This window comes from Lissotriton vulgaris, chromosome 2_2, assembly GCF_964263255.1.
Source record: "Lissotriton vulgaris chromosome 2_2, aLisVul1.2, whole genome shotgun sequence".
Classification (NCBI taxonomy): Eukaryota; Metazoa; Chordata; class Amphibia; order Caudata; family Salamandridae; genus Lissotriton; species Lissotriton vulgaris.
Window position 1 is genome coordinate 331,680,887 of NC_141688.1, and position 17,948 is coordinate 331,698,834.

Here is a 17,948-nt window from a genome sequence, read left to right on the forward strand (position 1 = left end):
CACACTCAGTTAAAGTACATCAGACAGAAGTTTTGCAAAAAGTGGTGGCAACCATGCAGAAAGACAACACTTTCTTATTACGGTGAGGTGTGCGTTAGATGCGGCTGATACCTCTGCAAGGGGTATAAACATAGCTGTCATTTTAGGCTGGCATGCTTGGCTGCACATTTCAGGATTCAAACAGCAGCAGTTCCTACTTAACGTTCATTTTGATTGTGAGCATTTATTCTGCTCAAAGATGTAAAAAGTTACTGAAAAAGAAAAAGGTTGTGGAGGCTTTATAAACCACAAAACCCACCAGTCCTTTCGTAGGCAGCAAGGAAGGGGAAGTTCCCAAACGCCCACTTCTGAGCATGGACACACTAACTAAAGACTGATTCATATGTGCCCACCCACCTCACCGGAAGTCATGGATTGTCCCAGATATTCTTTTAAATAGTTTCTGAATGTATATATTGTACATATTCTTGCTATTAACACTTACAATGCATGATCCGCAGAGGAGCCATGATGCCTCATGAATCGAAAAACTTCTTCAAAGAAAAACAAGTTGCAGATGTCCGAGCCTAAGTCTATTTGGCAGGAGTACGTACAGCAAGTGTATCTGCACGGCATGTCAATCTACAGCACTATGTGCTATGAATAGATGTCTACAGAGTAAGTAACTTGATCCTTTTCAAAATGCCCATTTTGTACAGATGCAAAAAAGAGGCATCACTTTTCAGGATACATTAACTGAAATTCATTAGCTTTTTCTTCGATAAAGAACCTGTTGTAATTGAAACAACCCTTGAAACTGAACTAGACTGTGTATCCCTTAAAGCATTCCGTTTAAAAGGACAATTGTGTCTGGATCCCACACATGGGCAGAGCTGTTGTAGGTTTGGTATTAACGAGTATTCGAGTAATGGACCATTAGTGTTAAAAGTACATAACTTTTGTCAGGTTCAATAAATGTTTTTTAAGGGATTTTCTTCAGATTCACGTTTACATTCAATTTTTTCCCCAAAGAAGAATCCTAAAAAGCTTATCTTGATAGTTTAGTTTTAACTGAGAAGTGGACATTCTGCTCGCTATGGGCACTTGTGTGGTAGCTGTTTTATTGCAATTTCCCTTCTATTCACGTCCTTTCTGGCAGTAAGTGTCCCTCTTGAGCAGACGGGTTCCCACAGAAGGCTCGTCTCTGCGTGATGAATCTGACAGGATCCTCAAATCCCATGTTTGGGCTCCCATTGTAGGACCTGCTTGGGTGCCCAGTTTTATCCACGGTACTGATAGCTGAGCACATTTGTCTGTATCCGTGTTCTACTTGTAGGTATTCTTGAAAAAAGCTGTGGTTGAAGTCATTTTATCTACTGCGTCTCAAAGTGAAGGATTAAAGTTCTATTTTAGGTGATGAATTCTGCGGCCAACAGTGAGTTAAGGAGCCCACATCAACGTATTGGTCCGTTTGTGTCCGCCTCTCCTGTGACTGTCCGGTTCTCTGTTAAGGGATCTTAGTTTATTCTCCTATTTATGAACAGCAAATAGTACAGCCCTTGTGCAGGATCCCACAACAATGTATGCATTGTATATGTGGACCGTGCTTCTGCAGTTTCACCAGGAGTTGAAGGTTGCAGCTGAGGCAGCTCTCGGATCGAGTGCTTGCTGAACGTGGTGCAGATCCTGAGTTTGTGAGATCAGCCAGTTTATTTTATGCACACGACATTGACTGCTGCGTACGAGGCTGGATCTGCATTGCTCATGGAGCCTCTGTTGTCCAGTATGTGCTAAGCCCAGATCTTGAGGGAATGATACTTTTTCTGGCCTCATGTGCTCTGCTGTCTGTGTCACCTTTAATTCTTTCCTGCGTCCAGTGCAGTTTCTAGTTTTGTGGCTTTTGATACATATTACTTTCACATCTGTGGTCATTCTTTGTAGGTCAGTAAATGATATCTTCTTATTTTAGAGTGAACGACCAGGATCTTCCCCCAAGCGAAGCCATGATGGAGAGACGACAATGCCAAGTAAGTCTTCCACCGACCCTAGTGCCCCGAGTGTGCCTTCGTTGTCGCCCCTTTGCAGTTGCAGCCATCAGACTGTCCCTCCCATTAATGTGCTTGTATTTCCCTGACTAAGTTCCCTTCCTTAGAGCTGTACATTCAGCTCATAACCTATGACAACGTTCGTTCTGATTGGACTTGGTGATCAATAGATAGCTTGGACATTTACCTCTTTCCCATGTGCATAGGTATGCGACAGATCGAGATTCTGGAGCTGCGGGACCTGGAGAAAGAGTATGTGCTGGCTCGCACACGTCTGACGCTGGCCCAGCAGGACCCATCCACAGCTGCTGTTGCAGGTTCAAATTCATTTAGAAATGTGGCACGGAAACTGGTGCTGACAACATTGATATCATTTAGTTCAACTTGAAGACATAAGAACAACTAAAACGATTGTTTTGCTTGAAGCACTCAATCTAAAGGAATGCTTTAAAGCCCACTAAGGGCCTCTGTTGGACGGGTGCTCGTAAAAGACCTCACTTCACGCAAGTGATTTTTTTTGCATGGCATAAAGCGTGACCAATGTTTATTTATTTATTAACAGTTTTCTATAGCGCAGAGTTTTCTATGACCCATGGGTATCAGAGCGCTTAACAACATATGGTATGAGTTAAAAACACGATGTACATAGAGCAGTAAGATCTTACAGACTTAAATAGTGTCGTTTTCGACATAGCAACTAAAAGGCTAATATAGGGGAACAATAAAAGGTCGGTATTGAATAAGACACGAGTTAACAATGTTCTGAGTTACTGAGGCCGTCAGTTTCTCATTTTAGACGTTGGGAAATATGTGCCCAGCTCGCTTGCAGGATTCTTGGCCCATAAGGAGAGAATGATGTTGGAAAAGGCGAGATGCATTGTTTGGTGGAGGCCGGGGCCAGCAAGAAAGTAGTTTTGCTAGTTTTTGGCACAGACCGTGAGAATAAGGCAGAGATTAGGTGCTTAAAGTTTTCACATAAGTTTGTTACCTACGAATGTATGCATCATGAGTCAAGCTATGGGCAAAACCATTTGAGACTATAAAACCGGAGAACAGAAGCCTTTGCTGCTTGGTGAGGCAAGGTTCTTCATACACTACACTTCGGTTCGATTGGAAGCTTTCCTTTTCTGGTCTTCACATTTGCGTGACCTCTACGCTGGTGGCATGCAGGGTGTTCAAGTCTACAAAAGTAGTCTTGTTGTTTGGCTTCATGCAGGTCTTCGCGTAGCCTAGGCCCAGTAGTGAACCATTGACTCGTGTGTAGTACATTTTCTAGAAAGGACGTTGTGCCAACCCCAAGAATTTAAGCAGTTGATCCTCTAGGTTGAGCCACATCGTTTACTCTCACCTGAAAAACTCGTGGCGGATGAACATTATGATCTGACCACAATAAACGTAACTTGTACAGCTGCTGTCTGGATTAGAGTGCATCTTTTGACACCATGAGCAGGGCAAAGGTAACCCTGATTAGTGTATCTCTTTACCGAATGCATACAGGACACTAGGTGCAACGTCATATGGGACAAGAACTACACAGGACAAGCTGACGTCTTTAATGGAGTACAAATGGGCTGTGTTCTTTCCCAGTATTAAAAGCTTAAACAATCCAGTGTCCATCATACAGGTATTGGGCTGTTCCACACAGGCTTTGTAGCCTTTATCTCTTGATGTATCACTCGCAATGAAAGCACCGAGCATTTGTACAGGGCAGTTGAACAGTAATCTCTTGTTGTAACCCTTGCGCTGATAGTACAGATCAGTCTAAGAAGACGTGTTTAGCACTCACATTGATCGGACAGGCAGGTCTAATAAGACTCGTGTTGTAGCACTGGTGCTGACACAGCTGCATTCACAAACCCTGGCCTTTGGTAATGAGACGGTCATTTCTGGTGTTTATTTGAATGTCTTGTACTTGGTCTGTGACCCTCTGATTTGTACCACAGGGAGCTCTGCGGCTGATGAAATCCTTGCCCTCCTGGTGCAGGCTGGATTGTTCGACACTGCGGTCTCTCTCTGCCAGACCTTCCAGCTCGATCTTACGCCTGTGTTTGAGGGACTTGCTTTCAAGTAAGTGCAGAAGAGCTTGTTACTCCTACCTATGGGGTGGGTGGGTGGGTGGGTGTAAGAAGCACTCAGTGTGTCCCCGACTAGTGGAAAAGATTGGCATGTCTCCATTTTTCTCGCTAGTGATGTGTGCTGTTTATTTACAGAAATCATTATGTACCCTGAGGGCTGGTCCATCTGCCCCACTCAACAATGTTTTGTGTCTGTTACTAGCGCTGGGGCGCTCCTCTGAGCAGCCAGGCACTCTAGAAATCCTGGCATTCATTCATTCTATGTGCTTATCCTTTACTGCCCTCTGTTCTGCCTCTACTGCTCTCCTTACCCCACGACAGCAGACGGTCCACAGCGCTCCACCTGCCAAACGTAGTAGTAAATCCAATGATTTAGCCCCCAGCCGACCTGTCTTGGTCTTTAGGACCACAGTTTAATACAGCAGCAGGACATGTTGACCATGGCAGATTTGAAAAATGCTGTCTTTGTGATGTTTGCTTTTGAGTGACTGTCCGCATGTTGCCGTTGTGTACTGGACTGTGTGAATCCATAGCGCAAAGTCCAGATGTTTCCCTGTTTCCATCACTTGTTAAGGATTGAGCTCAGCTCTGCTGTTCCCTGCATCCCTCTTCAAACTGTGACCCTGCTAGGCCACCTTGGGAGCTCACGTCTCAAGCTCGGAGTGTTTCTAATCCTCATCCCATCCCCTTCCAGAACCCCTTCCCCCACCCCACTCATGATGCCCGATGACCAGGGCTATGTACAGGCACCGGGAGCGACCAGTTGCTTCACCAGATGTTTGCCCACACCCTTACCATTGGAGGTAGCTGTCCTATGGTCTGCTGCCACGTGCTGTACTATGTAAAGAGCCTAGAGGGGACAGTAAGCGGAGAAAGTACTGATTCTAAAACATGCCGTCATGCTGGACAACTGGCTCTCTTCTGATTGGCAGAGAATATTACAAACCCACACAACTGTTCTCTATTCCAGGTGCATCAAGCTGCAGTTCGGAGGCGAGGCAGCACAGGCAGAAGCTTGGGACTGGCTGGCAGCCAATCAGCTCTCTACTATCATCACAACCAAAGAATCCAGGTACAGGCTTTGTGCCGTGGAAGTGGATTTGTCTAAAGTCTGGCAGAAAGAGCAGCAGCTATTGGGTAGAAGGGTTGAGTTCCTGTGCCATCATGCCACAACGAGTGGGTTAAAGAGAAAAACAACCTCTTATGAAAGCAGACTGACGACCACATGAACCGCCATTACTGTAATGCAAATATTGACTCCCAATCCAAACTCTGTCCCTCATTCAGAGTCCACAGATTCCACAAACATTCCTAAATGTACCCACACCAATAAACCCAATTTAATCTGCATCTATTAAGCGCACCAATCACCCAAGAGGGTATCCAAGTGCTGTATGAGATGGGGCTATTCGAACAGCCAGGGCTTGAGGCCGCTCCTGAATTCTGCGAGGGAGGTAGATGGCGAGGGCGTTCCAGGCCTTGGCAGCGAGGTGGGAGAAGGCGTGTGTTCGAGGCATGTGGGCTGCTGAATTCATATCTGTGCATAGATCGCTGCCTAGTGTTGGGTCCGGATGATTGCACATTGTTGTCCTGGAAGAGTCTTCGAAGTATCACGAGATAGGTGGCTCCTCCCCTGGACTACAGTGCGCATGGGCATCGACTCCATCCTCAGATTGTTTTTTTTCCGCCATTGGGTTCGGATGTTACTATCTTAGCTCAAGTTAGGAAAACTTTCTACAAAGCCAAAAGGCTTTCGACAGCGTCGGTATCGTTTGGTTTGGTTCGGTACCTTTGTTTCGAGAGGACATCGAGGACTCAAACGGTTTTTCTTTCCATACTCAACCCGATCTTCGATCTCAAATGGAAAGAAGTCCATTCAAGAGGTGTCCACTTTGCAATGCAAAATATCCGCACATCGATGTCCACCCGGTGTGCAACAAGTGCCTGTCCCCGGATCACAACGAAGCTAACTGTATGGCCTATGCCCGGTTCAGGTCGAAGAAAACTCTTCGGATTCGACGCGCGGCTCGATTGGAGTCGAAGTCAGCGCCTGTTCCCGTAAACATCTTTGGGACCGAAGACGAAGAGGTCGTTGATCTGGAGGATCAGGAACACCGCTCCGATCCGGCTTCGGGCCATGACTCCGAGTATGACGCCGAAGACTAAGAGCTGCAAGAAGAAGACTAAAACGTCGTCGAGGAGGTAGGAGACGAAGTGGAGACCCTTGGGGCTGTAGAAGATAGCTCAGGCGAGGAGCTAGGCCCAACCGGCTATACGGGGGCCGACGATGACGCACTCAATAAGGCTCAGGTCGAGGTATCGCCACTAGGCCTTACCCAAGATCTACAGTCTCGTTCTACAGCCCCGCATAAAGGCCCGGCTTCAAACATTACTAAAGAGCCATCGGTTTCGAAACCGCCATCGGTCGATCCAAAGAAATGGAAACCGACAGCATCATAACCGAAACCGAAAGTGCAACTAACTCTGGTCGGCTCCAAGGCCTCAAACCCCTCGGAGCCGAAGAAAATGGCCGTCGATGCCGGAAAGCTCAAGAAGGTCGTCGAACCGACGGTTGGGGCACCGAAGACTAAGGTCAAGGCAGTCGAACCACCAAGGCCGACGCCGAAGGGAGTCGACTCACACAAAAGGCTCGAACCGAAAGACGGGAACGATCCTCGGTCGAGGCCTACGGACAAGACGAAGACTGGCTCCAAGGACACTGTCGAGTCGACGCGCCCCAGTCCATTCATAGCCAAGGAAGTGTCGGAGTCACTCCAACGCATCAAGGATAAGGCTACAGCGGTCGGGCCAAAGAAGGCCCCAACACCAAAGCTGGTCGGACAAGTTCAGACCGCGTCGACACCTATCAAATTCGGGTTGCCACCCTCAGTGCGTCCAAAGATGTTCGAGCCGAAACAAGCTATTGGCGCCACTAAACAAGTGTCGGCGGAAATGGAGGCTACAGAGGAGCCTGAATACCAGGAGCCGAGGCAATTCATCGACTCAGAAACTGGTAGACTGTCCATATACAAAAGAAAAATAATACCAGAAACACCCATGGAATCATATAAGATTCCCTTGAAGAAGAAGAGGGTTTCAACAACGTCTCCAGCTCTTGTGAACCCCTCCATCACTATGGACAGGAACCTCAACATTTTTCCCCAACATACTCAGATGTGGATGCAGGGGATGATGAACATGAAGATGACCTTTTATCATGTGGACACTGATCCCAATGATCAAGCCCAACCATGGGCAGACCCAGCTGACTCAAGGGATCCGCAGACTGTCCCTGACACTCATGTGTACAGTGTGAAAACATCTCCTTCTGAGGACACAAGTGCCTTTAACGCCCTTATTGAAAGGGCGGCAAGTAACCATGACGTGCAACTACATGCTGACCCTGTTGAGGAAGACTTTCTTGTCGACACCTTTTCCACTTCCGAAAGAACAGTCAAGACCCTGCCCATGCTAAAAGGGATAAAGCATGCTAATGACATTTTTAAAGACACCACTAGAGCCAGGGTGGTAAACCCAAGGATTGAAAAGAAATATAGACCGGCCCCTGCGGACCCTACTTATATAAGGGGACAGTTGCCATTGGACTCATTAGTTGTTTCTAATGCACGTAAGAGAGCAAACTCCCAGACTACAGGTGATGCTCCTCCTCATGACAAAGAGTCAAAAGTTATGGAAACTTCAGGAAAAAGGGTGGCAGCGCAGGCAGCTAACATCTGGCGCATTGCCAACACTCAGGCACTCTTAGCCAGATAGGACAGGTCCAATTATGATACCCTTGAGACACTGTTGCAACACCTACCAGATCAGTACAAGGAGGTGTAGGAAGGTACATCCTGACTATGGTTGCCCCCAACTTTTTGCCCTGTGTTTTAGCTGGTTTTTGACATAGTCGACCTGGGATCCTGCCAATCAGGACCCCAGGCCTACTGCTCTCTCTTTAAAATGGATTCCATGTACCCTAGGTACATTTCCAATTGGGACTGGGCCACCTTATCAGACCCTGTAACTCAGGGCATAGGTGTACCCAGGGCCTACCAGGGGCTGAAGCATGTATTATGCCACCCCTGGCTGGCCTCCTAAATTTGACACAACTGGCTGCATGACAGCTGGGGCAAAGTCGTGTAATCACCCTTTGCTGTAGATATAGTATACCTATATCTAACCCTAAAATGGACACACAGATTCCTATCAGTCACTCCTATGGCAGGCCTTGACAATCCTGAAGGCAGAGTGCTTGGAATCGTGTGAGATGGTGCTCTGGCATGAGCTGAGCCTGGCTGCAGCTTGCGGAATCAAGTCCTAATAGCTGTTCCATGATATAGCATACCATATACTCTTAAGTGCATTATAATCCTCGCGGTTAAATGCTAACTTTGGTATTGCTTTATCAAAACATGTCGAGTAAGGTGTCATACGAATTGGAATACTAACCCCTCGCCAATTCTGTCGACGGGGTTAGCATTCCACCCTTCTAGAGGGACACGACATGTATGTAACTGTGAACCCCGGTTAAAGTTAACTGAAGCCTCAGCTCCACAAAATGGATGCTGCCACCACAGACACGAGTCTGACCTCCTGCTGCTGGGAGTCCTTCCAGCGAGGGAGGCCTGGACAAAGGGTTTCCTGTCCGGGGCGGTGCTAGCACCGTCCCAGACATGGTTTTGTGTATCCTGGGTAGGCAGGGCTTTTCAGGAAGGTGACTGCTGAGTGGCACCCCGGTGCTCACTACGCATAGGCCGGTCAGAACCAGTTCCAGGGGCACACCAGCCCCTGGCCTGGGGAAAGTCCGGCATGGCAGAGGGGTGTAACCACCCCCCTCCTAGTCCCACCCATAGGCAGGACCTAGTCACCGGGTCAGCCCCCTTTTTTAGTATAAAGATGGGAGCGGGCCCCCTGTTCAAATTAGATCATCTTTGGAATCAAGACACGACTTTCTACGAAAGGACATCAAGATTTCTTCTTCAAGATTCTCCCTTGTGGCTAAGGAGTAGTCACCCTGCATCCGCAGGCACCATCCTAAGAACACTGCGGTCTGCTGCAAGTCCTTCTTCACGAATCCGACGACCCAGCTCGACGAGACCCGGCTTCCCTGGCACCTCTGACCTCTACTCACCTCTACAGCAAAGCTGAGAACCGTGAGTGCGACGAGACCTCGAGGGACCGACGATCGCCAAGACTGCACGACTTCTTTGTAACAAGCCCACCGTGTGCTCCACTGGTGAGTGCTTTGGGGTCCGAGAAGCCCCAACCCTGAGCAGCCCCAGCACCGAAGATCAGCCCTCCAGCATCTCCACGATCTGCGTGGGGCCCTTCTGCTTTTGCGTGCTCACCGCGCTGTGTGGCTACTAGCCGGCTGGCTTGTGGCCTTCTTCACGACGCCCGACGACATCACTGCTGCTGGTCTGGTTGCTCCAGACTGGCCCTTGCTTCCTTCTTCAAGAGAGGCACCCCGGACCCTCCTGGTCCACTCCAGACTCCATTTTAAGTCCACCGCGTGGGCTTGAATTTGCCAAGGCTTTGTTGCCCAATCCTGGGTCCAGCGACGCCGACAGCTTCATCCATCGTGGGACAGATCGCTCCTCCATCCTGGTCGCCGACAACGCCTCCTGGTCCGTGAGATCTGCGGTCACAGCGTCACCCACTCACCTTGTCGAGGTGGCTGCCATCCGGTGCCCTCCTGGTGCCCACTGACTACTGGCTAGTAGTCTCGAACTTGGTCCCCTCTGCTTTCAGGTGTCATCTTCCTTCGATCCAGGCTTGGATCCATCGAACTTTCTTCACTGGTCGCCTGCCAGCAACTTCTTTCTTCCAGGCTCCTGGTCCGTCTACGAGGATTCCCGACTTCTTTTGAGACCTATGCAGCTGCAGCCCCTGGGCTAGGTAACTTCGGCATTTCGGTGCCCCAGCATAGCCTCACTATCCAAGGGTCAGAATCCACTTTCGTTTTCCTCCTACCAGGTCGGGTTCGCCCGAGAACACTAACTTTGCAATTACTAGCTACCATAGACTTTGTCCCGCATCTCGCGTGAGAGTGCACACACTGCACCCGAGTCCCCTAGGCCTCCTAAAAGTAATCTGAAGGTTCTATAGTCAAGTCCTAGCGATTCCTAAGCCTATTAGTATTGTACTTACCTGCTAGTAATTTCGCATTCCACTGTCAGAGTATATGGTTTTCCGTGCCCCTCGGGCATTTGTATATACTGTGCTAACTTAAGTATTTTCATAAGAGTTTTGTTTTGTGCTTAGTACAGGGCTGTTGTGATTCTTAATAAATATCTGTTTATTTTCATAACACTTGTGTGGTGTCCTTTCACTTGGTGTTCAAGGGGTATATGTGGTATAACAGCTGGCTTAACACGCCCTCTCGAGTCTTTAGCCTTAGACTGCTCGTATCCACGCTACTAGGATAGCTGGTCTATAAGGTTGACTTACAACCAATCATCAATAAGGGTTGCTGGACTGATACATAGTGTTCACTAGAATAGTGAGCACTGCATATCAGGCCACCTTCTCACACAGACCATAGAACTGCCAGTTTTCTTTCCTAATCCAGAAAATGTCGCGGAGAGATTCCTACACACGTTAGATGTCAAAAGGGCTCTAATGTACTATATAGACAGAACAAAGGATTTCAGAAAAACAAAACACCTTTTTGTTGCCTTTTCTCCACAACACAAAGGCAACCCCATTTCCAAAGCAGGGACAGCCAGGTGGATCGTTAAATGTACACAGATTTGCTATGCTAAGGCTAAACGCACACTAACCATTCCACCACGAGCACACTCCACACGTAAGTTAGGAGCGTCCATGGCTTTCCTGGGGAATATTCCTTTAGAAGAGATATGTAAGGCAGCCACATGGTCCACCACACATACATTTACGAAACACTACTGCGTAGATGTGCATTCTAAACAGCAGGTAGCTGTAGGACAGGCTGTTCTCAAAACTCTTTTTCAGACTGCTGCAGCTGGCACGGGCAGCCGCCGCTAACAGGGGGGACTGCTATGTAATCTATGCACAGATATGAATTCAGCAGCCCACATGCCTCGAACCGAATATGCTACTTACCAGTATGCATCTGTTCTTGGCATGTAGGGCTGCTGACATTCATATCGCCCACCCTCATCCCCGGCGCCTGTAGCAGCTGAAGCATTCAGAATTACTATGTAGCATGGACATCACTCACTGTATTACACTCCATCTCTGCCACAAGGGCGAAAAACAATCTGAGGATGGAGTCGATGCCCATGCGCACTGTAGTCCAGGGGAGGAGCCACCTATCTCGTGATACTTCGAAGACTCTTCCAGGACAACAATGTGCAATCATCCGGACCCAACACTAGGCGGCGATCTATGCACAGATATGAATGTCAGCAGCCCTATATGCCAAGAACAGATGCATACTGGTAAGTAGCATATTCGCCTCCCCCTCTGGTGCGTTGAATGCAAGGGGTGGTGGTGAGGGCCAAGGAGGCAGGTCGCAGGTGTCTGGTGGAAGACCAGGCAGTTGGTCACGTATTCTGGTCCCGTGTTGTGGTGGACCTTGTATTCATGGATGAGCAGTTTGAAGTGGCATCTTTTCTTGACAGGGAGTCCTTGCTGGCTGCGGGGTGGGGGTTATATGGGATGGTCTGGGTTATTCCAGGATGACACTTGCTGCTGCGTTCTGGAAAGTTTGGAGGCGGTTGAGGCAGGTGATGGTATTGGTGTAGAGAGCGTTCCCGTAGTTAAGACGACTGGTGATGAGGGCTTGTGAGACGAATCTTTAGGGATCCATCTGAAGACCTTACGGAGCATTCTAAGGGTGTTGAAGCAGGCAGAGGTGATCTGGTTGACCTGTTGTCCCGTGGAGAGCTCGCTGTCGAGGATGGTTCTGAGGTTGTGGGCCACCATTTTGTTGTTGTGCTTTCCCCTGGCCCGCCTCCCCGCTACCGCCTCCCAGCTGACCCTCCCACTCACGAACAGAGGGATCTCCACCCCCCAAGCAAGACTGTGACCGCCTGGACCTCGTCCTGCACGGTCGCTCCCCCACGCTCCCACAGCTGAAGCACTTTCACTCAGCACTCGTGTCTCTGCACTCGTGTCTGGTATCGTAGCTTCGCTAATTGAATTGACTGAACTGCTGTGTACATTTATAGCGCAATTGCATCGTAGTGTATAGCACTTGTGTTAGAACTTGTGTAGCGCTTGTGTTGGAGCTTGTGCATTGTACTTAATAGCGCGTGTGTTATCTCAGCTCTGGTGACTGAATTGCAGTTTAAAATTATAGCGCTTGTGCAGTATTGATTTTTGGGAAGCCCTCCTTCACTGAGGGCATTGCGCTGGGTTTCGCTTTGAATCCCTCCCACCATTTTGTTGTTGTGCTTTCCCCTGGCCCGCCTCCCCGCTACCGCCTCCTAGCTGACCCTCCCACGCTCCGCCCCCCCACTATGCATTTAAGATAGATGAACCCACGCGCAGCGTCCACGCGCTACGGCCGCGCCAAAGGTAAGCCCGTCTCCCCCCGTCCGCGCCTGGACCGCGCCCACCGCCAGACCCCCTGTTCCTCGCTCCACCCAACTCCCCCTCATTACATACGATGCCACCACCCTCCTAGCCCTTAACCCCGGCCGACTCCCCCACTGCGTCCAAGCCATTCCTGGACACACCCATGGTCCCTTCTCCTGTTAATCCTGCAAGTTCGACGGCAGCAACATCAACTCCTCATCCACTGACACAAATGAGTTATCTGACTCCAACCACCTAAAATGCATCCTGCTCAACACCCGCTCAGTCCACAGACACGCCATCGAACTTTGGCATCTACTAGACACCATCTCTCCCGACGTCGCCTTCCTGACAGAAACATGGATGAACGCCTCATCAGCCCCTGACATCACCATTGCCATCCCGGAAGGATACAAGATCATCCGTAAGGATCGCACTGACCAAACAGGAGGAGGCATCGCTATCGTCCATAAGAACTCCATCCGCATCTCAACCAGCTCAGACGTCAACCTCGCTAGCGCCGAACACCTTTACTTCCAGATCCACACCGACCCCAAGACCACACTCAGAGGCACCCTCCTATACAGGCCACCAGGACCCCGTGCAAAATTCAGCGACGTTATCACCGACTTCATCACCCCACACGCTCTCCCCTCCGAGGAATACATCCTACTAGGAGACCTCAACTTTCACTTGGAAAAGAGGTTGGATGTTGCGGAGGTTCCTTCCCCTGTTGTCTGAGGAGCACAGGAAACTGACAGTGCAGGCTCTGATTGGGTCCAGGTTGGATTATTCCAACATTCTTTACCTGGGCCTACCAGAGTACTTGCTGCAGCGGCTCCAAGTGGTGCAGAACGCTGCAGCGAGAGCAATCTTTGGATTAAATAGACGGGCCAGTGCATCGGGCCTGTTGAAAACCTTGCACTGGCTTCCTATCCGGAAACGGATCGCCTTCAAGGCTCTGACTTTGGCCTATAAAGCTCTCCACGCGGTGGGAGCAAAATACCTTCAAAAGAGGCTGGTTTTCTATCAACCGACCAGGTCTTTGAGGTCGGAATCTCTGTTTTTGGCGGTTGTCCCGCGTGTGAAGAGAGCTCGCCTGGGAGGCCGCTCTTTTGGATTGCTGGCGCCACAGTTGTGGAACTCTCTGGCGGTTGCTCTGCGGGGAGCTACCAGTCTCCTTGCTTTTAGAAAAGGCCTTAAAACCTGGTTGTTTACCCAGTAGCCTGTTTTCCCTGTATGTACTTGTTTTGCATTCTGTCCTTTCTTTTATCGGTGTTATGTTATTGTGTTGCAGCCTTCCTTCTCCAATAAAGCGCCGGGACACTCTTTTTGAGTAGCCGTGCGCTATACAAAAGAATAAATAACATAACATAACGACAGCAACACCACCTCCCTTCGGGACAATCTCGCCAACCTCGGACTCAAACAACTTGTCTCTACGCCCACCCACATCGCAGGTCACACACTTGACCCCATCTTTATCTCCAGCAAACCTGTCTCCTTCAGTCACACCACTACCCTCCAGTGGACGGACCACAGCTGCGTACACTTTTTCTACAATAAAACCACCACTCGCAACCAACCCCAACCTACTCTACGAAGAAACTGGAACAAAATCACCATCGACCAGATCTCCTCATCGCTTCTTCAAAACCCCCCTGCCCACTCCTCAAACCCCGACCAAGCAGCGAATAACCTCACCCAATGGCTATCCAACAGCGCCGACATCCTAGCACCGCCGAAAAAACGTCAAATCAAACTTTGCAGCAAAAACGCCTCCTGGTTCAACGATGATCTTAAGAAATCGAAGAAACTCTGCGGCTCCCTCGAGAAGGCCTGGAAAAAAGACCCAAACACCAGCACCAGGGACGCCTTCAAAAACGCCACCCGCATACACCACCAACTGATCAGGACTGCCAAGAAAGCCACATTCAAAAACCGACTAGACAACAACGCCCACAACAGCAAGGAACTATTCAACATCGTCAAAGAATTCACCAACCCATCAGCCAACTCCAACGACATCACCCCTTCCCAAGCCCTCTGCGACTCCCTAGCTTCCTTCTTCCACAACAAAATCGCAGACATCCACAACAGCTTCGACAACCGAACCGGAGACCAACCCACCCAACCTTCTGCAGGACCTTCACCCCCCTCGAACATCCTTAACGACTGGAACCCAATCTCCACCGAGGACACCATCCGCCTGATGAACTCCATCCACTCAGGATCCCCCACAGACCCATGCCCTCACCACATCTTCAACAAAGCAGACTCCATCATAGCACCACACCTCCGAGACGTCATCAACTGCTCCCTCAACTCCGCCACCTTCCCGGAAAGCTGGAAACACGCCAAACTTAGCGCCCTTCTGGAAAAAACCCACAGCGGACCCCACCGAACTCAAAAACTACCGCCCCATCTCGCTCCTTCCATTCCCGGCCAGAGTCATCGAGAAAGCCGTCAATAACCAGCTCGCCGCCTTCCTCGAAAGCAACAAATCCCTCGACTCCTCACAATCCGGCTTCCGAGCCAAACACAGCACAGAGACCGCCCTCATCGCAGCAACAGACGACATCCGAACTCTACTGGACAATGGAGACACAGTCGCCCTCATCCTCCTAGACCTATCCGCAGCCTTTGACACAGCCTGCCATAGAACTCTTCTACAGCGCCTCAAAAACATCGGAATCCAAGGAAAAGCACTGGAATGGATCACCTCATTCCTCACCGGTAGAACCCAGAGAGTCCGCCTCCCACCATTCAAGTCCGAGGCCACTGAAGTCATCTGCGGCGTACCCCAAGGTTCCTCACTCAGCCCCACCCTCTTCAACGTATACATGAGCCCCCTCGCGGCCATCGCTCGCCAACACAACCTCAACATCATCTCCTACGCAGATGACACCCAACTGATCCTATCTCTCACCAAAGACCCCAACACCGCCAAAACCAACCTACATGAAGGTATGAAAGAAGTAGCAGAGTGGATGAAGCACAGCCGTCTGAAACTGAACTCAGACAAAACAGAAGTCCTTATCTTAGGCACCTCCCCCTCCGCCTGGGACGACTCTTGGTGGCCAGAGGCCCTTGGAAAAGCACCCATCCCGACGGACCACGCACGGAACCTGGGCATCATCCTGGACTCCTCACTCTCGATGACCAGACAAGTCAACGCAGTCTCATCTTCATGCTTCAACATCCTCCGCATGCTCAAAAAAACATTTCGCTGGATCCCCACCGAAACCAGAAAAACAGTTACCCATGCACTGGTCACAAGTCGCCTGGACTACGGAAACACCCTATACGCCGATACCACCGCAAAACTCCAGAAAAAACTCCAACGCATCCAGAACGCATCAGCCAGACTCATACTAGACATCCCGCGCAAAGACCATATCTCCAGCCACCTGAAAAACCTCCACTGGCTCCCCGTCAATAAGAGGATTACTTTCCGCCTCCTAACCCACGCTCACAAAGCACTCTACGAACTTGGACCCGAATGCCTCAACAAACGACTTTCCTTCTACACCCCCCCTCGCCAGCTACGATCTTCCAACCAAGCCCTTGCTACCATTCCTCGCATCAATAAAACCACCATGGGAGGTAGATCCTTCTCCTACCTGGCAGCTAAAACCTGGAACTCACTCCCCACCCACCTACGTCTCACACAGAACCACCTAGCATTCAGAAAGCAACTTAAAACCTGGATATTCCACAAGTAACTCCCTTCCCCTCCTCAAGCGCCTTGAGACCCTCTGGGTATGTAGCGCGCTATATAAATTTCTGACTTGACTTGACTTGAGGGTGGTGGGGTGGGTGCTCGTCCAAAGGTGGAGGGCCACCAGGAGTTGTCCCACGGTGAGAGGGACCTTCCGTATAGAAGAACTTCTGTTTTGTCAGCGTTGAGTTTGAGGCAGTTGGTTGGATCTCATCCATTCAGTGATGTCAGTCATGGTGTTCTGGAAATTTGCTCTTGTGGTGTTCATGTCTTTGGTGAGGGAGACTATGAGCTTGGTGTTGGCGTGAGAGATGATACCATGGCTGCGAGAGATGGGTGCCAGCGGTGTGATGTAGACGTTGACCAGTGTGGGGCTGAGTGAGGAGCCCTGGGGTACACTGTAATTGAAGCTCTTGGAGGCAGATTCTCTGACTGCGCCAAATGAGGAAGGAGGATAGTAGTTGGAGGACGTTGCCGTAGATGCTGATGAGGTGAAGTCTTTCGATGAGGAGATGGTGGGAGACTGTCGAAGGCCGCTGACAGGTCGAGGAGGATCTGGGCTGCTGACTTGCTGCGGTCAATGGCTCTGATGTCGTTCGTGGCGGCTGTGAGGGCGGTTTCAGTGCTGTGGTTTGAGTGGAAGACCGATTGGGAGGGGTCGAGCAGGTGGTTGGATTCCAGGTAGTCTGAGTGTGCAGTTGATGGCTTTCTCCAGAACCCTGGCCGGGAAGGGGAGGAGCGAGATGGGGCGGTAGTACTTGAGGTTGGATGGGTCCGCTGTGGGTTTCTTCAGACACGGTTTGACTTTAGCGTGCTGCCAGGATTCTGAGAAGGTGGCGGATCAGAACACTGGGTTGATAATGCTGTTGAACGGGGATCAGATTTCTGTGTGTCCGGGGTTGAAGGCATGGTGAAGGCATGGGTCGGGGAATCCGGAATGGATGGGGGGACATGATGGAGGTTGTGGTTTCAGTTCAGAGAAGGGTCCAGTTGGGTTCACAGGGTTATGTAGCACTGCTAAATATTATATGCGCAGCCTGGGAATCCAGGAAGATTGAAACTGCAAAACGAAATGGTTACTGGGTTACTTTCTGGATTCACGTGTGACCCTCCCACCTCTGCCACAAAGCGAGTAAAACTTTGCAACATGGAAGGAAAATTGTCAACATAACATGAATGAGGCCTGGAAGCCAGAGCCACAGGAGATCGCTGAAAAAGAATCTGAAAATGGCAACTAAACTTTGGGACTTCATGGGTGTACATCTGATGTCAAGATAGGACGGACATGACACCAAATGGTCAAAAGCAACGTCCACTCAAAACAAGCATTTGCAATGCAATTGGTCTTGCATTTACGAGAGTTTCGTAAATGCGACACCCTTTTGCATTACAAATGCTGCTTTGTAAAAACGTCAGTGCGGCACTTTAATTTTAATGTCGACTGTACCCTTTTTAGACGAGCAGAGCAAAGTCTAATGAAAGGAGTGTGGCGCCATTAAAGTGAAAGCGCGGTATGGGCCGCTTTTACAAAAAAAAGCATTAGTTTATCAAGTTGGGAAACACATGCTTTTTTTTTTTTTAAAGCACCCCATACCGCGCTTCACAGCCTTAACAGACAGT

General features: G+C 49.6%; 1 protein-coding gene across 1 annotated transcript in view; it reads left to right on the forward strand.

The window, feature by feature from the left end:
* The window catches only part of NUP160 (nucleoporin 160), a 498,934-nt gene that overhangs the window by 404,605 nt on the left and 76,381 nt on the right, over positions 1–17,948 (forward strand). Inside the window, exons 29-32 of the mRNA XM_086959753.1 lie at positions 1,949–2,006; positions 2,231–2,341; positions 3,968–4,091; positions 5,070–5,171. Of these exons, the coding sequence (XP_086815879.1) occupies positions 1,949–2,006; positions 2,231–2,341; positions 3,968–4,091; positions 5,070–5,171 (395 nt within the window). The remainder of the gene's footprint in view (positions 1–1,948; positions 2,007–2,230; positions 2,342–3,967; positions 4,092–5,069; positions 5,172–17,948) is intronic.